General features: G+C 38.1%; 2 protein-coding genes across 6 annotated transcripts; one reads left to right on the forward strand and one right to left on the reverse strand.

The window, feature by feature from the left end:
* Nucleotides 1-1754: 1754 nt before the first annotated feature.
* On the reverse strand, nucleotides 1755-6185 carry LOC145906129 (NACHT, LRR and PYD domains-containing protein 5-like). 2 transcript variants are annotated; one of them, XM_082993538.1, is made up of 4 exons: nucleotides 6070-6185; nucleotides 5232-5288; nucleotides 4856-4972; nucleotides 1755-4680 (listed from the first exon to the last, which is right to left on the reverse strand). In XM_082993538.1, exons 1-4 carry the CDS (start codon nucleotides 6140-6142, stop codon nucleotides 2318-2320), a joined length of 2610 nt encoding a protein of 869 aa, XP_082849664.1. In that variant the 5' UTR covers nucleotides 6143-6185; the 3' UTR covers nucleotides 1755-2317. The 2 variants fall into 2 exon arrangements, with proteins under 2 accessions (XP_082849664.1, XP_082849665.1); XM_082993539.1 differs by lacking the exon at nucleotides 6070-6185 and adding an exon at nucleotides 5927-6041.
* Nucleotides 6186-7710: 1525 nt separating this feature from the next.
* Nucleotides 7711-12473, forward strand: LOC145905572 (tRNA-dihydrouridine(20) synthase [NAD(P)+]-like). Of its 4 annotated transcripts, none has more exons than XM_082992810.1 (12): nucleotides 7711-7873; nucleotides 7931-7976; nucleotides 8879-8982; nucleotides 9112-9155; nucleotides 9308-9368; nucleotides 9441-9554; nucleotides 9702-9859; nucleotides 10055-10223; nucleotides 10696-10817; nucleotides 11091-11325; nucleotides 11599-11672; nucleotides 12096-12473. In XM_082992810.1, the coding sequence occupies exons 1-12, from the start codon at nucleotides 7754-7756 to the stop codon at nucleotides 12208-12210; spliced, it is 1362 nt and encodes a 453-aa protein (XP_082848936.1). In that variant the 5' UTR covers nucleotides 7711-7753; the 3' UTR covers nucleotides 12211-12473. The 4 variants fall into 4 exon arrangements, with proteins under 4 accessions (XP_082848936.1, XP_082848937.1, XP_082848940.1 ...); XM_082992811.1 differs by having other exon boundaries at nucleotides 8888-8982; XM_082992814.1 differs by lacking the exon at nucleotides 7711-7873 and adding an exon at nucleotides 8248-8386 and having other exon boundaries at nucleotides 7929-7976; nucleotides 8888-8982.
* The last annotated feature ends 10564 nt before the right edge of the window (nucleotides 12474-23037 follow it).

Here is a 23037-nt window from a genome sequence, read left to right on the forward strand (position 1 = left end):
ACAAATCCTGTTTTTACTCTCAAAGATCTACTTGGCACCACACATTTACGCAACATAAATTTTCGAGGGAGGTACCGTAACGTTTTTAATTGGTTTGGATAATCCAGACGCGCTATTCATCCAGGAAATGCGTTAAGGTCCAAAAGACAAACCGTTTGCTGTCAAAACACCCATCGGATGGCACTGTTTGGTCCCTCTTTGTTTCCGTCTGCTTCATCGAAATGTCAGGTGAACTTTGTTAAATCACGTCATAGCGTGGACGATATACGGGTAATGGTCTTGCAAAAAGTCAAAGGGAAATCAAGACTTGCAAGGAAAACGACCGAACAACACCACATTGATCGCTCCAGTTCCATCAACGACGGCCTCAACAGAGATTGGGGGTTCAAACACTACGATGCCGCAGGAACGATGCCGCAACACGACGATGCAAACTAACGAAAGCTTATCGTTTCATAGTGCCTTTTTTCTTTAACTGCCTTACGCTTGTTTTCTTGTATCTCATTGTGTTTATTTACATCTGATGATGTACTCGCGAAAGCTTGTGTACATTTTTCAACACAAAAGTCAGTCTTCTTTAAATAGGGCCAAACCAAGAGAATTCAGATACAGTTTGATACACTTTAAATCGGAAACTTTAAAATGGAAATACAAATGCATGTTGAAAAGGCTGCTTTTGCTCATTCGCAACCGCTTGTAACGGTCCCAATGACCCCCTTGGTTGTGATCATATACTTCTGGTTGGGAACTATTGAGTGGAACAGTAGCGAAGGCAATTATAGTGCAGTTTAACCAGGTTGATTGGTCTTCTACGGAGCATTAGCAGGTGTATCTTAGGAGTATCCCGGATCACTTCATTAAAATGATTATAGTAAAGGCATTGTAGATTTGCGAAACATAAAAGTAAGGAATTCTGTAGATTTGTCACGTTGTAGTAAAAGGCTACATGCGATGTGACGCAAAAACTCGGTGCGATTTACAGTAAAATCCCGAATAAGCAAACACTATACAATATAGTACAGTGAGTTCTGCACCAGATGCGGTACAGATAAATTACTCGCTCTCCCATCACTAACGCGCGTGACAGTAACACCCGTCTGGTTTTTATTCGTATATACAGCAAGTGTGCGTTTTCGGCTTGTGTGGGAAATTTATTGAAGAGACATGCGTGCATAACTTTATGTTGAAGTCGAACTCGTTAATGAATTAACTTTCGACGTATGTCCTCGCTATGTGGCGCTGTTGTGCTCTAGTAGTGTGACAAGGTTGTGAATGCCCTTTGTACGTCCACGCATTGCTGTGCAATGCCTGGCTATGAACAGTGTGCTGTACACGCTTAAACGAAAGACAGATAATGTGATAGATTTTTTAGACAGAACCATAAGGTGCAACTAATCAATAATTTCATGTTTTGCGGCGACATTATCGTGGATAGGCATCCGAATCTTCATGCCTCGTTTATTACAAAAAAAGATTTTTTAAACTAGGCTTGTTTCACCTGCGAATTATTTTTATAAGTTTATATGCAATAATGGGTAAGATACCAAATACATTACACGAAGTATGGTGTCAAATGATAAAATAATTGACACTTTTGTGTATCGCCATAGTTATTCCACCATAAAGTAGACACCGTCAATATGCTATCAAGGAACAATCGATGCATATTTACACCGATACATGTGCGCCATGCATACTTTTATTTGGTTACACGGCCTGCGTGCATGTTTCGCCAATAATAACTATGCATTTTAGTCAAGTGACATAATGTATGGGAAGGCCTATAACAACACCAAGTAGGCAAATAAAATATACTTTTTACAATCATTATAAAAATAGGCAACATTTTTCGATAACAGTTCATTTTTCTTTTACTGTTAGGCTACAGGCCGCAATATTCATAAATATGTATTAACACTGAGAAAAAGTACAAACGACACAAACAAAATAAACGTTGAACAAAATTTTGCCAACAACTTCGTAAAGTAAACTAAACAAACTAAATTACAAACAAAAGAGACTTGTAAACTATTACTTTCAAATTATATGGAATCAAATCAAGTTGCAATTGGTGAAAAAAAGCAACATTGAAGTCACAATCACCAAACAGCGTCTCGAAAGTGAGGTTTTGTCAACATTATAGTTACAAATGTAGGTATTAAAACGTTTAAAGCGGAATTTTTTGCAACAAACAAACAACAAAAACAAAAGATAACATATTGAATACATATACGCAAATTAAACTACAAAGAAAATAATAAATAAACTACAAAAAATAACTGCTGTGTTTTCGAAAATATTGAGTTAGTTAGTGACGTCATCGATATGCCGTGCGATTGCGATTAGATGTAATGGCACGACACCTTTGTAAGTTTAATTCCGTAGTACCTCCGGAACCCCTAAATCCCCGACCGAGCCATATTCCGCTCGTTTGAACCAATCCGTTACGTTTGTTTACATCCGCAAACTTGCTGGGAGTAATATTGGGATTAATTTTTAACGTTGTCAGCTTTTGTGACCTCAGCGCTGCTTGCAGAATTTTCTCGTAACCGGTTTCGGTAAACCGATTTTTTCGCACGTCCAAATACTCCAGGGCGATGTTTTGATCATTGAGCAGAAGAGATAAAATCTCGCCGCCAGCGTCAAATAAATCGCAGTCGCACATTTTAAGACTCTTCAATGAATGTACAATTACTGCAGATTGGCACAAGATTTGAACTCCCCCGTCCCCAATTCGATTCATCCCAAGATTGAGTTCCTCCAGTGTTATGTGGGATAAAGAATTTGCGTAAGAAGCAAACCCTGTCATGCCTGCATCCGTAAGTCCGCAATTCCACAAATCCAGACATCGTGTGTGTTGACAGATCATGGCAAGTTCGCTTGTTGCGCCGTCCCCGACTTCCGGGTTGTGCTGAAATGAGATCGAATCCATTCGGATATTTTGGTCGGTCAGTGACAAACAAATATGCGAAACACCTTCAGCGGTCAAAGAGCTATCACCGAGATTTAATGTTTTTACTGCTTCTGACAAGAGATCTGTAAAAGATTTCTCATGACCCAAACCTAACTTAACGTTCAGACTAGCCCGCCCACGCCTTAATTGTAGAATCATCCCCAAAGGAGCAAATATCTGAGGACCGGAGAGCTGTGAGTTTATATCGATATTCTCTCGCAATCCGTTGGCAAAACGTCGAAGTAGTTCGTTATCCCCAGATTCGCAAGCAGCCTGTAGTGCCTGAGTACAGTTTAAGAAATAACGACTGCGTTTATCCCACTGCAGTTGAAGCAGTTGCTTGGCGTACTTGTACATCTGTGACCTCGCAACTTGGACCAGTTCCTGTCCGAAAAAATCTTTCCAAAACTTTCGCACTTCAGTGCGACAAAAACCGCAGAAAAACGTAAGCACAAGTGAATCTTTGTCATTGAAGATCCGCTTTACTTGCTGACTGACCTTCATGTTGTTCAGCCAGAGCCAGAGTGCGGCAAAAAACTCCTGAAGGCTTCTATGCTCAAAGTAATACTCTTTCTGACCTTTCGCGGAAGATCCTGAGTGCAATATTACAGCTAGAAAGTTGCTGATAAAAGCTTCGCATGGTCGCCTTCCTCTGCTGGTCGTCTCGTCGACGCAGAGCATTTTTTCGGGAAATGTTGCTTTTCCGAGGACCATACATTGCCACGCAATCTGTGCCAATTTTTTGGTTAAACCGAATCTTTCTTGGGCAGTTGGTTCGTCCTCTAAACTCACGTGCTCCGATTTTACAAATGCCAAAATAAATTTTGCATAGAGAAATGTAATTGCTCCACACTGTGCAGGCAATTGCTCTTCTAATGTCGGTAAAACGGCGCAAACGATTTGACAAACTATTGGCGTCGTCATTGCATTCCAAACTGCGCCCATTCTCTGCACTCTTTCCAACTGGTTTTCTTCGGTAAGTAAATGACTGCAATATTGCAGGCGGTGTTCTTCACTAAGAGGTTGCACTGCAAACACCTTAGCTGTGCGAATGAAACATTGACGAAGTTGGTTCGCTCTCGCCGGTCGTGAAGTAACGATCACTACACAGTTTTTCAACAGTTTACCGAGCATGAGGTTCGCCAACACCACAGGCGTTGATCTTGTATCGTACAGCGACATCTTTTGCATGGAGGCCTCATTCAGACTTTTGAAATGACTGTACTCATCCAACCCATCTAATGCGACGAAACACCTGATATGGTGTTTGACCATGTGAGTAAAAAGCTCCACTTTTCTTTGATCTGTTAAGTTTGCTGCATCTGAAAAGAGCAAATCTTTCACACTGGTTCGATCGTTGCCGATGCTTCGAAACTCGATACGAAAGAAAAATTCATATCCGCTTTCCTCCTGTGCAGCTTCTTGTATGAAACGATGAGAAAGACATGTTTTACCCGATCCTGGCGCTCCGACGACCAACACTAACTTATTGTCTTTTTCCTCATCGTTAGCAATAACTTGCCCTGGTGTTACAAGTGCATTTGGAGAATTAGAAGATGCTGCCCCCGATGCTGTGCTACACGATGGGCGCTCACTTGATGCATTATATCTGCGACCTTCCCACCAACGGTAAACTCGTTGAATCCAACTTTCTTTTGTGGAGCAGAAGAAATTGGGATCTGACATTAGATGAGTGTGAACCAAAACATCAGCCAGACGTCTGTTATCTGCATGAAATTTATTATAGAACAGATTATTCACGTAATCATTATTTTTGCCAATGTTTCTATGAGTCAGCACTACTTCCAAAGTGTTTTTATCGCGGCATGAGTAATAGTAAACAGGAATAGAATAAACAATAGCATAACATGTAACCTTGCACTGAATGCTTAAAAAACATACCCACGTGCGATCCGTTGGCGTTTAAGATTCGCGTTTTATGTTCTTGAAACAATGTTCTTGCATCGTTTTTGAATTGGTCAATTTCCTCAAGTGTAGGAGGATTTCCGTCGTGATGAACTTTAATAATATCACAGATTTTACCAGCGTATTCGAAAATTGTACGTAGGCCAGAATACACGTAAATGTCTCTCACAGGAAAATATCGCTTATGGTTTTAAGAGCTACTTTCAAGTGTGTGGACCTTTTGTCTAAATGCATTTTGGCGCAATAAAATTTAAAATTTAAAAATGAAAATTTTATACTCTTTTTCGAGGACGTCACTTCAATTGATGTGTTTTATTACAATTTATATTCGTATTACATGAAAATCATATACCTGATATGTTTCCCTGTTGCCCGTAGTAATGGTTATGCACATCACCAATCACAAAACCTGAAAAAGACACAGAGTTATATAAATTTTTATAAAATCTTCCATTAGCAAGCGTCTGTCCTGTTGAAGTAAAATAAAAGGTGGCGCTTAGTCGTCGGCAAATATTTGGGTAATCTGCTGTCTATGCGTAACGCAAATAACACCCTTGAGAAAAATCTATATATAAAAAACGGCATAACGTACGTACGTCGTAAAATCAATTTCACCAGACCCACGGAATTTGCGCAACGATTTAAATGCTGATTTTTTAAGGCCAGGAACTGCAGTGGTGCTGTCACTTTTCTCAAAGAGCTACACAATTGCACAATTTATGCTTTTGCAAATGTCATGCTTTTTTATGTGAAGGCATACAGCAACCATTTAATTATCTTTTCCTGAAAATCCACACAAAAAATTTTAACATGACCGTTGTTAGCGCCAATTATACTCAGCTTACATCATTTGCGTCGCCTCCTTGATTATTTACAACTCCCCAAAAAAGAAAAACTAGCGGTACAGAAGCGTATTACAAAAACAGTAGAGAACAATACCGGATCCTCGTGATACGATCGAGTTGGGTTGGTCGCGCTCGTACATAATAAAAGGTGACTGTGTTTACTTGGGGATAGAGTCCAACGATTGTTGCCTATTGTATTTACCTGCATTGCTAGATTCCATTCTTTTTTTTCAGGAAAAAGTTGGCCCATCAAAGAAACGTACTTTTGTTTATCTTGTAGTTGCTTATGACAAACAAACGATGTTAAAAATACAAGTGTATCTGAAAAATCAAAAAGTAAATAACCTTGTAAACCTGATCTTGGACGTAGTAAATGATTTGTGAAGTTAATGATTATGAATGCACAGAACACGCACATCCATCCAATGCAATGTCGCTAAAAATATTTTCTTAACTTGACATACAGAATACATTTCTTTCGCTGTCTGCACCTCAATGAAAGTAAACATTATTGGCTCTATTTCTTACACGGAATACATTTTATCGGCATCAACAAGACAAACTACTTGTTCCATTAAAGGCTTGTTGATTCGACATAAACATTGAAAGTTTTACTCTTTGTGAAACTTTAAACAAAAATGACAGCTCCACGGTGGTTCGTCTCTGTTGTTTGGTACTCAGTATAGGGTACCCAATGGATCGACGTTGACCGAAAGGTACCAGAAAGCGATAATCAGTGTGCCCGCTAGTGTAAAAGCTATCACAGTGCCACAGTCAACAGCTGCACTGATGAGACATTACAGGCCAAAACAGTGTGTACACCCTGTCTGCAGCTCTCAAAGATGAAAACTACTTCCGCAAATTGGTTCTGCTTTCATTCGCTCATTCTATTTACGTCTTTCATCGTCACGACCGCTGGCAAACACTTTTGCAACTAATTTATGAATGCCCTGTTTTACCCAGCACCAAATTTAGTGCAAGGCAGTGAGTTTTTACGACTTGACTCTCTCTCAGAAAGTATTCTCACCTTGCATTGCAACACTATTGTAAGATTAGAAACTTTTTTGCGGCGTAAAGCAGCAACCGTTAAGAGGGGAAGTCATCCGTGCAGCGCTCCTCACGAATATGGCGCTTTTGAGCTCTTGGTAAATTCCCCTTGGTTTTCGCCACAACGGGCCTGTCTGGATCTTTGTCTGGTTTCCCTGCGCGCCGAATAGACCATGGTTGGTTGCACACGTCTGTTCTCAATACTCTTTTTGTTACGAAATAGGCGTGTTTCTGACTGAATTTTGCATCGTACCGATATTGACATCGTGATGTGTTGTTTCGAAATGCTATAGTGTAATGTGTCACCAAAAAAGACTATAGTGTTGGGTCTAAGCAGACGTCATGGAAATGCAATGTGGTTACAGGTTTCACAAAACAAATCACAAGAAACTTGTGTAAATTAATTGCCACTAGTGGATCTTTACATTGCATCTATCAAATCATTTCATCAATTGAAATACAATGGAAGTTCAACGCACACTGTGACAAAAGCTTTAAATATGCCTCCCAACATGACAATGGCAAGAAAATAAACTACCACCCATTGAATGTTTGTCTGGCAAGTCCCGGCAGGACTGCCAATGAAGTTCTGCTAAAAAAACACTTTGTGCAGAAGCTAACCCAGGGCCCTAACTATAAACATGATAAGTCTTCTTACAAAATTTATTGTTGTTTAAAAAATAAGTTTGTGCGGTTAGAAATCGCAAATTGTTATAAAATTTGGAATCACAAGCACACACCAAGGCAGACAATTGATTTGGGCTTGGTCATTATTTTGGGCTTGTAAATTGCTTGTAGATTTTTAATCACTGTATCCGTGTCATTTGCTTTCATTCGGTTGCGTAAAAGGAACAACAAATCGGGGTATTTCCCGTACGGTACCGCAACGCATGGTTGACTGACAAGCTTTTCATCCTTCCATTTTGCTTGATAAAAGATTTTGCGTATTTGGCAAGTTTTGTACGTACTGCCCCCATAGAAAATGACGAAAGATAGGTTAAGTTATGAAAACAAGAACATTTTAGCACCAATGGTTAGAATCGGAAAGCTACCCACAAGACTTCTTGCGTTGCAGTATGGAGCTGATATAGTGTACAGTGAGGTATAGAAAATCGTAATTTAGGCGTTGACGTATGTTATTTTATTGTATTTGTTGCAGGAAATCATTGATCACCGATTTATTAAGTGCAAGCGTGTTGTCAATGGTAAGATAAGAAATGGTGGGCCTACCATGCATATAGCATTAATGCCTGATTGAAACGCCCAAATTTTCGCAATTTTTTGGACAATCCGTGCTAAAACAATTAGCTAATGCATTAACATACAAAAATCGTCAGTTTGTCTGCACAATCGAGGTTTGTCGACAAAAATCCTCGGAGGCAATTAAAAACTTTCCAATCTGGCATTTAATGTCATCTTGTTACATCAAGGTTTGATTTTTCCAAATGTAATTCATGGTTCCCACATTATCAATAGGTCTGACGTCACAAAGCTAAAAATGCATTGGTTTAGATAGGACTTCTTAAATAAAATGAATGTAGCAGATCATTGGGTCGTAGTTGACAAAAAACAGCCAACAAAACTTTAAACAACGGAAACATGGCCATCTTATGAGGTAGTGATGGGGTATGATTTTTTGTTCTTTGTTAAATAGGCTCCTGCTGGTGTGTAGTAGGAAGGCATAATGAGTGCAGTACTGCACTAAAGAACACACCAAAGCTAAGTAGCTACTTGATGTGCTACTTTTCCAGATGTTTTTCCTCACCAAAATGTGATTTTTAGTTTATAGTGCTTGGTATTGAAAGTTTTTTGATTGCCTAAACATGCAATTTTTTCACAAAACATGATTTACCACATTGCTACACATTGTTTTGTTTAAAAAATCTTATCCAACTCAATACATTTTCAGCCAAGTTTTACTGACAGCTTTCTGATGTCAGACCTATTGATGACAGTGTTATTATTCTTGTAACTTCACATGACTTTTTTTTTCTAAGGTGTACACCAACAAAATTTTTCACTTATACTTAGTAAAGGATAAAATTAACTTTTTAGTATCATGTCAAACACTGTTAAAATGATTAATTTTGTTGTGATTGCACACAAGTACTTTCAGATACTTTGGGAACAATAGACTTCATACAAGATCATGATTGTCGGCCGATGTTTAGAACGTGTGCAGAGGAAAAACATAACGTTGTTTTTCAACTGGTATGTATTGTTTCCATCCTGTATAGCATCAGCTGTACATTTGTTGATTTAATGTTTTGTCCAAAGTATTTTATTATTAATTCTTTAATGCCATAAATCATAAACAAAATATATATTTTCATTTTTTAGGGCACAGCCAATGCAGAAAGAGCCCTAAAAGCTGCCAAATTAGTGTAAGTCAGTCACCATAGCTTTATAGTTTACAAAAAAGTATGAAATATGTTATTACAATACAAGTGACTCAGCTGGGCTGCAATGACTTTTTTGCCATGTTGTGGTGCCAGTGAACTTAATGACTATTACAGTGTATTTACGTTTGTTGCAGTGAAGGTGACGTTGCAGGTATAGATGTAAATATGGGATGCCCAAAAGAATACTCAACAAAAGTAAGTCAACTTTTGTGTTTTGCATAGTGAATCATTTCATTAAGAACCAAGTTTTAACCAATTTTTTTGCAGGGTGGAATGGGTGCTGCATTGCTTACCAACCCCAAAAACATCCAGGAAATCTTGACTACTTTGGTTCAAAACCTTTCCATACCAGTAACTTGCAAAATAAGATTGCTTCCAGATGTAAGTGGACATTGAAAAGTCTGATAAAGTATATATTATTCTTTATTTGTATCTTCCCTTTTCTTCAATTAGAGTTTGAAGTTTTCTTTCTGCCAATATTTAAACTTTATCATCAATATTTTATGTTTAAAATCCACTTTGACTTAGATTAAAGACACAATTAAACTGGTTAAGATGATTGAGAAGACTGGTGTTGCAGCACTTGCTGTTCATGGAAGAAGAAAAGAGGAAAGACCTCGTCATGTTGTCAGAATTAATGAAATTAGGACCATTACTGAATCTATCTCTATACCTGTCATTGCCAAGTAATTTATATTATAATTAAGTATTGCTTTTTTGCTATGTTTTTACTTTTGTTTAATAGACAGCACTTTAAATGCATTATTGTGACAATGATGGTTAATAATTCCATCGATTTTTATTCAAAGTCAAGATACATTGTTAACTGGTCTTTAAAGTCAAATGTTCTTAAAATCTTTAAAAAAAAACACTTTTAACAGTGGTGGATCCGAAGATTGCATTCAATCCTACAGTGATATTGAAGTATTTAGAAAAGCAACCAACACCTCATCTGTCATGATTGCAAGAAAGGCCCAACACAATTGTTCAGTGTTTCGGAAAGAAGGTCTCCTTCCAATGGAACAAGTAATTAAAGACTACCTCAAAATTGTAAGGACACCAAGCAAGGTTATGTTTGATACCTGGTTTTATGCTGTTGGCTTAATTCCTCATATTAAATTACTATGTTTAGTAACAGTTAACGTTAAATTTTGCTATGTCTCGGTCCAGTTTCTAGAAAGCTGTATTTGTCTGTCTGAAAATTGTGTTGTTAAACTCTTTTAGTGTAATGGCTGTGAAACCCAAAGTTTTTATCAATTGCAAAAAATTGACACAATTCTAAAACAATTTTGCAAATTTGCATGTAGAATCTTAAGAACTACATGTATACAATTTCTACCTGTTGGTAAACAAAAATGATTTTTACTGTAGATTATTGGTGGTTAATAGCTACATGCAGCTCTAAAATCTGCAGTTGAGAATCATTTGTTTAAATCATGAGGTATATAGACAGTGTTACATCATTTAATGCTTGTTTTTTTTGTGTTTTGAAACATGTTTTGTTTTCTGTGTTTATTTAAAGGCAATCAAGTATGACAATCATTACATTAACTGTAAGTTCTGCATACTTGAAATGATGAAAGACAGTCAGGAAACAGTAGAGGGTCAAGCAGTGCGAAGTGCTTTGTCATTGGAACAAATTTGGTAAGTTTTCTCACAAGGAGTTTGAATAGAAAGGTCGCAAAGCAAACACCAACTGCATTTTTGTGGTTTTAAAGTAAAAATGACGAAAATATCAAAATTGCAAGTGCTGTGCCCAAATGCATACTCTCTAAATGTTATATTTGTGCCATACTGAACAATGTGAAAATTGAAATTTAAGCAAATAGTGTAGCACAGATTATAATATCTGTGATTTATTCGGAATTTGCCTGTTTATGTCCTTGCTACTGTTTGAATTATCATTTTACTCCTTAGCGCCGCTTGGGGAATGGAAGAACACTTAAATGACGTCACAAGGAAACGGGGAACACCCTCCTGTAATATAGACCTGAACGAGCCGGCGTTGAAGAGGTTAAAAGACGAAGACATCGTCACTATGGATTTCGTATTAAGAAGATGTGAATACCAGTTAAAAAGTGGAAAAAGCCCGAAAACTATTTTGTACGAGCGATGTCGAAATGAAGAGATGGACAATCCTTCATATGACACTGTGAGTTTTTTGAATTGGGTTCAAAGGGCTTGCTTTATACATTGCTTTTACACATTTTCTCATATCGTGGTAATAAGTTTGTACATCAAAGGCACCAAAATAATTAGAACCCACATGTCGGAAAATTGTAAAACCCAAAATGGCGGTTTTATTTCAATTATTTTTAACTAAATAAAAACAAATGTCGATATGTATTTTTCTATGTGGCTCAAAAATGTGACGTAACCAATGTAAATCTTACAAAATATTAAATTTATCGATTTCATTTTCCAGGTTTCTCGGAAGTCAGACAGAAGATTTAATTCTGTTGTAACTTGCAACGGAGCAAAGTATCGATCAACCTGCTGGTAAGTTCTTGTCTTTACCCTTGTCGATTTTGTTGGTTTTTTTTTCGATAGCAGACGACCGAGGATATTTCTGAAACTTTTGTGACCATGACTAAAGTGTAGCATCCTATTGTACAAGCACTTAATTTAGCATCGATACATGGGTGTTCTGAGGGGTCAAGGGGGCATTTTCCCCAACTGTATAGTGAAAATAACACATACATGCAGGGCGAAGAATGAAAAGAAAACAATGTTAAATATTTTTTTGCCCCCTTCCTGAATTTTGTTACTATGGACATCAATGTGACGATATATTGTTGTTAACACTATTCCCCGCAGTTTGTTCACTTTTAGAACACATACTTTGCATGACATCCAGACCCATGGCTAAAACAACAACCAAAGTTGACACCTAATCACCTCTAATGCTTTGTCATTCTGCAGGGAACGAAACAAACGTCTTGCGGAACAGGCGGCAGCCATCGTGTGTCTCAGGACTCTAGGTGTCGACGATGGGCGGGTGACGTCAACAAATGGCGAACGACCCAAAGGCTCGTGACCACACTTGCCTTATACAAAATTAATTGACCAGTTGGTCGTTGTGGTTGGTCAATTGTGTGAAAAATGTAGGAAATTTTTTTTTATACCCCTGTTGATGTTGTTGGTTGGAGGGTCTTAGCAATGCTCGTGGTTTTAGGAAGTTGTGATTCAATGAAATATTGCGATTTTTATGCCCGTGAGGCAATTTTATTATACTTGATGGCGTTGGACACTTGTGGTCGCAATAAATTTTAGACATCCTCCGTTAGATGTCGCACAAGAGCTAAGTTTTGCAATGCCCTTTTTTTCTGATCTGTAGGTTTACTGTCATCGCTGCCAAGCTGAATCTGTCCATTTTTTACAACTTGCTATAGACAACCTTCACAAATACGTAGGGGATCTCTTCCACCCCTATCAGACAACACATAACTGTTACATGCAAAGTAAAGGCAGGATCGTCCGAATGCGCAAGTCCTTACTTGGCGATCACAACTATTGTATTGTAAATATCCTTTTCTAATCACTAGGCTCGCATCAGCAACTTTTTTTCCGATACATCTCAGCGAGATCTGAAAAATGAAGCTCCCAGTGAGGTTTGAACTCACGGCCTTGAGTTACCAAAAACCTAATGACATCATTTAGACCATTAATCGTAAGGTATACTGACTTTGAAAGGTTTTTGTGCCGAAACCTTGATTGATCACTAGGCTCGCATCAGTCATGTCGGAATGCCGATTAATGTGTTGCTCGTCGCTGTCTTAAGTGTGTTCACGCAATGTTACAGCAACTGAGCTCATGTTACCATCCAACAGAAAGCCGTTGCTGCACCAAAACACATCAATGTGTTGCTCGTCGCTGAGTTAAGTGCATTACTGCCACGCACACATTTGACGCCCACACCCAAAGTCACTGGTCGCAATACAACCGCGAGCACTAGAGATGAAAGCAATGTTGTGGCAACAAAATTTGTTTTTGAACACTAACCTCATGGTGAGACTTTATATCAGACTACTTCATTCAATAACCTCATAGCGGCGAAGGGAATATATAAACTATTTTTCGCAAGGTGTTGTGAGGCGAAATGGTACTTTTTAGGGTCTTTCTATTGCGACATTAGCAAGAGTACTAATGTGAAACTGTACTTAGTTGGACATCGATGTTTTTTGTACACTAACATCGATCGACTGTAATTTCATCCGATCAATCGAATTCTAAAGTCTGATATGCAACCTACACCTGAATAACAAAGTGATATTTTGAAAGATTTTCCTCATGTTATATCCGACAACACCACTAAACTTAATAACAGAAATGTTACGATTTGTACAAATGTGAAACACAAAACATACATGCAGGCTTGTTTTTAACATTGCTTCTTCTTGCACAATACATGTGGCCATACGTTTTGGAAGGTATATTAAAATTATTTTGTCATAGGTCAGAATATCACATCCAAGTAAATGCAGTGGTTTACAGTCAAATAGAATTAAACAAAAGTAAGCGAAAGCGAATACAATGTTAAATCTACAGTCATTCTGTTTCTCCCATATCTGTATCAACTTTGGGGTATTTTTAAGCTAAGCGTTGGCTCCAGTGGTCGAGTTTCCGTCATTTCCACGAACCGACGTAACAACTGATGTGAGTGCACTTCTAGCTCGACCCAAGCGCTTCTTCAATGCGTTAGAGTAGAGCAAGGGGTTAAGTGCACTGTTGATCGGAAGCAGCAGACACGCACTCACTACATAAGCATCTGGAGGTATTTTAACACCTGCTATGCTCAAATATCCCATAATGCAAATTGGAATCCAACAACAAAAGTTGGTCAAGATTAATCTGGAGATTTTCCTTTGCATCTTCAAGCTTTTATCGTTGCCTCGGGATGCTTTCATGCGATTGCTTTGCTTGAATATAAAAGCATAGGCAATTACCATGTACACAAACATTAGAAAGTTGATTGTGATGATGAATGTCGAATATTCCCAGCCAAACTGATCGATTGTTGCAAAAAGATATGGCAAACAGACGCTTGTTTCACCATAGTAACCAAACTCTCCTTTGATTGGTTGCCTTGGAAATACCGCATTTATAATCTTCTTCACGGCAAGCCAAGTATTAGGTTTGAAATTGGAAACTCTCTGCGCCAGAAGTGACATATTTTTTCTTGACACAAGATCTGTTTGATAAAAGTTGTTCGGAAACCAGGCAGTGGTAACAAAATACTTGGAAGTGATGCGTAACAGTGGGATAATAGCTAAAAGAATTGCTGCCACCCAACAAATCAGTCCTACTGTAACGGTTTTAGCGACACTGGGATTTCTCATCAAAAAGGGATTAAATGCTGAAATCAAGCGAAATGTTGTCATGGCGGCCATAATAAAAGATGACGCCTCTGATGACACAAGTGCAACTGCTCCAAAACCTAAACATAAACTTCCAGATCTCCACTCCTTATCAAACAAACAATAGGAACCAGAAAACCGGATTCCCTGGATAATGATCCCCAACAGGTAAATCCCCATAAGGAAGTCGGCTGCTGAGAGGTTAAGAATGAACACACTTGTACACACGAACACGTTTTGATCTTTGTTCGACTTTGCCAATTTTAAAGCAGTTGAGACAAAAACAAAGAAGTTTCCAACCAAAGCTAAGATTGCCATAATCCAGAAGAAAGCACGATAAAACGGGTTTGCGATCATTTCGTTGACGTTTGCAAATGCATTGTTCACTAAATTTACACATTCGTCACTTCCGTCGGTACAGTCGTCGATCCCATTATGGACAAGCCTCCTATCAATCGAAAGAGGTTTAGAATTTAAACAATAAAATCTGGTTCCCTTACAGCTACAACGGTTTTCGTCTATGCGGTTATCGCAATCAACTATGCCGTCACAAACATTTTTTCTGGCAATTGAAATCCGTCCTTTGCTCTTGCAGTAGTAACGGATATTTTTACAATTTTCCAGTAACTCATCCGATTTGTCGTCGCAGTCGATTTTTCCGTCACAGACGCGATTGCGGGCGATATTAATTTCACCCTTGTTGAAACAACTAACGAAATTTGGACAGTAAAGTTCGGTTGAAATACCATATCGCGTAATAATTTTTCCGCTGCAAAATAATGGTAGCTCCTGCAATAATTGGTCATGTGAAACAATTGGATACTTGCTCATGAAATATTCCAGTTTTGTACATTTGTGTCTGAGTTTGCGAATACCAGTTCTGCTTGGATTTATCTTTACGTTTGCTGGACAGAGATACGGTTTTATTCCTTTCTCATTGGTACAATACTTAGTATTGGTTTGGTTGGAGCACTGAACACTTGTATTACACAGTGCAACCTGGCTTAAACATGGTGAGGTGTTATTACACAACACTTCATTTACAGGACAACTTCCTCTAACTTCCCGACACAACGTTTGATCAGCGCACAGACATTCGTCCGACATGTCAAAGCAGTCCACTACACCGTCACATACCTGTTTGTCTGAAATTATAAGCTTCCTGTCCAAACATTGAAAGCATCGAAATTTACCATTCATAAAGCAAAGGTCAGAATTGTCCGAACATTGAGCCGTTGAATCGTAGACGTTGGACTGAGGCAAAACACAAACAGCTTTCCGTGTCAATCCAGAACATTTGAATCCAAATCCATGTTGAATTTCGTCGCTTTTGTCATTGCAACTGTGCAATGGGTCGCTAAATCCATCACAAAACTCTGTTTTTGCAACAAGTTGTTGGTTTTCACAGAAAAATACATCCCTGCATAATGCGTTTTCACACGATGTAGTCGTACAAACTACCTTCTCTATTTGGCAGAAATTGATATCGGAAGCACACGTGTTTCTTTTCACAGGGTTGCAGGTTATTGATGCGTTTGTGTTGATTAATCGTCTGGCTTCCGTTTCTCTTTTACAGCTGATGGAAATCGAATGACATGATAGACATAAAAAGGAACTAGAAGAACAAACATTGTCACTTCCATCAATGCAGTCTGTGATATTATCACCCACCCACTGGTAGGGAATGCAATTTTCTGATCTGGTAAAGTTATATATAGACCCATTTGGACATTTTGCTGAAATACGGAACAGTTACATGTATGATACGTTTCGTCGCTACCGTCAATACAGTCGGGATATCCGTTGCATAGCAACGAATGATCAATGCAGTTTAAGTTTATTCCAACACATTGTCTAGTGCCAACGCATGCGCACTCAAACTTATCGACTGGGCAGGTGCAATTACCTTCATCACTCCAATCTCCACATGTGTTCAAGCCGTCGCATTGATATGTAAGCGCTATGCAACCTCGCAATGTATTAGTGCAGTTTTTGGTTTTGTAACAGGAGCATTCAAAAGTATTAGTAGGACATGTGCAGTTTGCTTCATCACTCCAGTCGCCACACGTGTTATAACCGTCACAAACAAATGATGTTTGCAAGCAACCGCGACCATATGTACAATTCCTTCTCTTGTAACACGTACACTCAAACAAGTGCGCAGGGCAAGACGTACAATTGATTTCATCACTCCAATCCCCGCAATTATCAAATCCGTTGCAACGAGCCAGGACGTTGGTGCAGCCAAAGCTGTAAGGACAGTTTTGTGTTTGGTAACACGCACAGGTATATGTGTTCGCTGGACATGTGCAATTGATTTCGTCGTGCCAGTCACCACAATTGTTAAAACCGTCACAAACTTCCGACTTGTTTATGCAACCATTTAAAGGATTGAAACCAAGACCTGTTTCGAATCCACCGCCGCTTCCTAATTTGGTGCAATTTCCTGTTTTGTAGCATGGACACTCGTACTTATCGGCTGGACAAGAGCAATCCAATTCGTCACTACCGTCGGGACAATCGTTGATGAAATCACATTTAAACAAACTGAAAATACAGCTTCCCCCGTCCTTGCATGTTGTATTGTAACAGTGACATCGAAACAATCCTGGAGGACAAACAGAAGCCACTTCGTCACTCCAGTCTCCGCAGTTGTTCCATCCGTTGTACAAGCTGTACATTTCTATACATCCTTGCACATTTGGTTTACAAGTTGCTATTTTATGGCAGGCGCATTCGAACATACCGGGAGGACACGCGCAGTCGAAGTCATAATATGGTGGGACGCAAGTTGTCAGGTTCATTGATCCTTCGAAAAGAATTATTAAACTTATTATTTGTATGCAACAAATAAGAAAAGCACTTTATCGAACTGATCATCTGGAGTCACATCTACAGATGACTATCATGAAACTTAAATTAACTTCATGAAATTAAATTGCCATTGACAATTTGGTTGGAATTCCATAGTTTGGGTAGTTAACAAATTTAACAACAAGTCAAATGGATCAGATTAAACCGTAAAAAGGCCTACGTGGTTTAATACCTACATTATCAAATGACAATCGGCTAACCTTGCGTTGACCAATTGGTTTAATTTTATAACGGGAAATATGTTGTTACTCTGTTATTCTACTACAGTGCTTTCTAAACTAGTTAGCTTTTGCGACAAATTTGTTTGACCGCCATGAGATATATATTGTCAAGAGATTGCTCTCACTGTGAACAACATTAACCACTTCCAAAAGATTACGCTTGTGATTAGACTCTAAAAGGTGCGATCACACATTGTTGCTTCACGGCCCTCCCAAAGAGCCTTGAAACGCACCAGTTGGTTAAGGTCGTAATTGTATGATTAGCACTTAGCACTTATCTTTCATCCAAGCGAAAATACACATGCAATGTTAATAAAATAAAACTTACGTATGTATGTAATGGGGGCCAAACTTACATCTTCCACTGGACAAAGACCTTCAACCACACAAACGGAAAGAAATATTGAAGTAAGTATTTTAATCATTTTGTAACGCTCATAAAACATCAAAACATTGATAAACGACCACCTCGCTAATACGTTTTGCACATTGCCCGCTACCTGAGGCATGTTAAGAAACTTTCTTTAGACAACAGAGATATCCTGAAATCGCAACGCTCAGTTTCCAGGATGTGGCCTGCTGTGTAACGACAAAATCGTTTATCAATCGCAACCATCCGAATTAATGCGCCCATGAACATTAAGTATCACAACTTTTGGACAAATTATTTTTTCACTGCCTTTGTTGTAATGAGACAATATGGCGATCAAAATGTTTGTTGCTGCATGCCGCCTGCTTTTTTCAAAAATCGAGGGAAGCATTCCACATTTTGCCAAAAATATTTTGACATACATTTTCCTTTATCAATCAATTTATGCTTCAAAACATTGATCATCATACAATACACTCAACTAGGTAACAGTTAGTGCAAGATAAATTTTATATTTTACTGAATTAAAGTATTTTACTAAATTAAAACGTGTTGTGACTGATGTAACTCAAAAGCGTGCACATAATAGAGATCATATACGAAGCTAGCAATAGTTTTTCAACGCTTCTAATGTAAACGTGTAATCATCAAAGTCAGCAAGCAGAATATTACAATGCATTTTTGATATGAATCCAAGTGTTTGTAATACACTGAGTTAGTGCCAAAAGTTTCCTTTAGTTTTATTAGACTTGTAGAAAATTTAGAAATTTGTTCCTTCGGAAGAAGTCAGACTGACGTAACCACTGGTTCCGCTTCGGTCGTCGTCTGGATTGTAATCTTGGTTCAAGTGAGCCTCAAAGTTTTCTTGAACTCTGCTTCGTGTGGCGTCGAGGTCAGATGACGTGATGCTCTTAAGTTGTTTGTTACTGAACTTGGTAATAGGGATTGCAATGCATTGAACGACCTTGAATGCAAAAAAAAATTGAACTTGTAAGTAATATTGTGACGTTGTGTAAGCTGCAGACAGATGGTCACTGTTTCGACCTACAAGGTCTCATCAGTGCAACTCCACTTTGCTTATCATATTGTGACGTTGTTTGGCCTTAATTTTTTCTCTCTAATGTTCATAGAAACGTTGTTATCATATTTGTCTTCTTTGAAAAACCGTTACGAACCACTTGTAACATTGAGACATTTCTATTTCCTTACTGATGCTGTAGTGGCTGATCGGATTTTCTTATGTAACAAACAACGCGCAATAAAAATTGTTGAATTTGTTTACAAAAATGCTTAGAACAGTCATCCTCCGAAATTAAACTTGGCAGTTATACCAAAAATGTATTATTTTTCATAAATTGGCTGGAAACCTACTTAAACTTCTAGTTTAAATATTTGTTACAGAGAAAATCAATTTCGTGGGATGCACTTATAGAACTCCTAAAAACCTGTAAGGGAATCTCACGACAGTCATATAGTAACATAGACTTGGTATCTGATTTATCAGCAAGTTGTCGAAGAGAAAACCTAGGTTACTTCAGTTGTTTTAGACATATATATTTCGCCTGTAATTCGGCATCTTCGTATCACTTGTTCAATAGGGGCTTACAGCGTCTAAGTGGATCAACTCTTTTATGTCTTTCAAAATTTTATTTGGGTTAACTTTGCTACACGTTTCTCACCTCCATGCCCTCAGCTAAGTAGGAGTGAACAAATCGTGGTGAAGAAAGGGGTTGTGAAATGACGTCACCTGGTACCAGGGTCTTACCACGACTTTCCCCGTGACTGCCAAAATAACAAAATAAACATGAAAAGATCACAATCTGGACTTACAATAAAACATTTCTAGTAAATATTTCAGATAGCCAAAGAATTACATTCGTTGATTCAATCATTTAGATATATAAGTTACCTCACATACATTTCACTCACTTTACCGTAACCAGCCTCCCTTTTTTCACAAAGTAAAATTTGTTCATCACGTCACCGGAGCGCAGTAGGAATTTTCCAGGCGGGCAAAGGACAATCTGAAAGAGATTAATTTTTAACCAACGTTGAAGCTCCTGAAAGGTCTTTTCCACCCATGTCACTGCACAAATAACAATGCTCAATGTCTATATCGCACCTTTTACAAGGCAAAAGTACCTTGCAGTTAAAACCCGTTATAGTGTGTATAGCCTACACTATGACTCACACTTTGCTGGTACTGTTCATAAGTTGCTTTTCGAGTCAGCGGATACTTTATTGTTTAAATGAAATGATATAAATTACACTTCAAAAGTTGTGGACTTCGCCCTTGTAGATACTGTGGAGGAAGAAACAATATAAATACATTGCAACATATTACCTCGCTGTTTTTGGTCAGATGAACTCGCCGTTTCTCTGAATAAGAAGGAAACACTTGACTTAAATAGTCAAAAGTCACACGAAGTCGCTTCGGTGTTATTTTCCCCACAGTTTGTTGAAAGTCAGTTCGTGTGAAGTACCACAACTATATGTAATGAAAGGTAGTTGTAATGAATACTTTACAACTAATATGGCTTAATGTACTGCGCACCTTTCCTGATTCTGAACACGTACATGTTGTTACATGTACTGACTCGAAGAACAATTCGTCCCATCCTAGAAACGTCCAGGCTGTGCTAGCATATGGCTCCTGGAACGAGCTTTCATTTGCAAAAGAAGATTGATTTGCTTTACCAAAACGAAATAGCCCGGTTTCGATGACGAACACTCGCTGGCAAGGCTTTCCCTGCTCAAAGAGCCGATACCCTGAGAACATTATTTAGACGTATTACGTACACATATTATATTTGCTTTACAAGAGGTTTCAATGTATTGTTTGCGCAAATTGTAAATCAAACAAAAACTTTTAAGCACCTTTTCTGGTTTGCATGCACTTCATTTTATCCACAAGATCTGCCATTTTCTCGAAGGTAAAAATACGAACAAATTCATTGGGGAGGGCCCGAATGATGTTTTCCCGGGTTTGTGGGGTCATAATTGTTGACATTGTTGTGTGTTGAATTCTGAAAAATGTTAGCCAAGTCCACCATGTTGAAAAAAATTTGGACCTTGAAACTATTTATTTCTCAAAGATAACACCCAAAATGACGAATTCAAGATATGAATGTTACTCTTCATAAATGACTGTTTTTTTTATTTGTTTTTTTAATTTTTAGTAATCAAACCAGATTTCGAACCCAGGATATCCTGACCAGTATGATTCTTTTTTTACTTACAAACTACATGACTCTACCGAACGTTATGTTAAACCCAATCGGAATCTACCTCTTTTGTTGAGAAGCACTGGATCTTCCATTTGGTGTAAGTTCATGGTAAAGAAGTTGGGATTTTAGTTTCTTTATTTCATCTTGTAATTCCTTATTCCTTGCTTCAACACTATCCAATTTGTCTTGGAGGTACGTACAGTCGGGACATGGTACCTAGAAGGCAACAACAGTTAATCACTAAGAGTTTGTCACAGAAAGAAACATGCAACATTTTTTAATCAAACAGTTACGTTTACGCATATTTTTCCGATGGTGGTTCAACACAGCAGTTAAGTTTAATGACCCTTAAATTGCTTTAATAACGACAAATTTCCCAATGCCTTCTGATCAACCTTCTTATGTTAGTTTAGAACTTCAAGGTTATTAAAATAAGCAAAGCACGACATTTCAGAACATCATTCTACAGGGCAGATTTAACCACTCCTTTTTTAAGATAAAATCATAGCTCCCAGCCCCTGCGACATAAATTGAACAGTTTCTAGGGAAGTGTTGTTCGTAGGCTCGAGGGGCAGTTTCCTGCTTCCAATTAGTCAAAATGACGTTATTACACCTGTGTATTTTGTCAAAAATTTTCTGTTACCCACCTCGATTTCCTCATCGATATCTTCAGTTATATTTGTTTGTCCAGCAACATTTTTCGATTTTTTCCACATGCTCTTAAATCTACGGCTGAGTTTATTGCCAGTCGACCTGGAAATGAAAGTCGGCAACAAATTTTTCATGAAGAGATTTTAGTAAGGGAATATTCACTTTTCAGGTTTCTGGTTTCGTTGTGGCTGATTTTGAATTCTTTGGTCCGCTTCTTGTCTGCTGATCTGCCTTGAACTGCCAGGTTCATTTTCATTGGAAATTGAAGCCAGGTCATCATTTAGATCTTCCAGACGCCGAGATACGTTGTCAGGTTCAGAATCAGTGGGAGATTCGTTGGATTTAAACGATATTCTTGGGGTGGGCGCTAGAAACCGAAATGAATGGAACAATTTAGCTTATTTTAACTTTACAAATCAATTTTAGGTCAACGTCCAGCAGTAAACAAATTGCAGCCCGAGCGATTCGGAAAACGAAACTTTAGGCACAAACCTTCCACTCCATTGCTAGAAACGTGGTAGTGGTTATTTTGTTCTTCGATGAAAGTAAGATTCTGTTAAACAAAAAGAATTTGTGTAATTGATAAAAAAGGGGTAAAAGGTTACATAGTACTACAAGGCAAAAAAGAATGCTAAAAACCATGTATAAAAGTTTAGTTGTGAGTTGCGTGCTAAATAGATTGCAGTTTAGATTTTAAAGCACGCACCCTTTCCCTAACCAAATGCTTAGTCGCATTTTGGCAACAACTTTTCATACAAATGTGATATTGATGATCTGGGAAAACATAGCAATGAAACTTGGGACATCCACGAAAATAAGATCGTGCGAAAATAGGTTCATTTAACATTAAGCTACAATGTTTATCAGTTTATATATTAGTTTATCACTTTTTTGAGACACGTTTATGTCCTCTAATCAATTCGGGTGAACCTTTGTTACCACAAGGCCGAACTAAATTGCGCGCAATGGCTTTTGCGAGAACGTCTGAGCACGCATCGACGCCCTTCAAACATAGCCAATAAGGTTACTTTTAAGTTTTAAGAACACGTAGATACACCTTAGTTCAACAACATTTTTTTTTAAGACGAAATACTTTCACATGTTTTGAAGTGGGCAGAAATGCAATTTACGTTTTTACCTCGACTTGATCGATGTTGTAGTTAT

Source organism: Ascidia mentula, chromosome 6 (genome assembly GCF_947561715.1).
Source record: "Ascidia mentula chromosome 6, kaAscMent1.1, whole genome shotgun sequence".
In the NCBI taxonomy this organism is placed as follows: domain Eukaryota; kingdom Metazoa; phylum Chordata; class Ascidiacea; order Phlebobranchia; family Ascidiidae; genus Ascidia; species Ascidia mentula.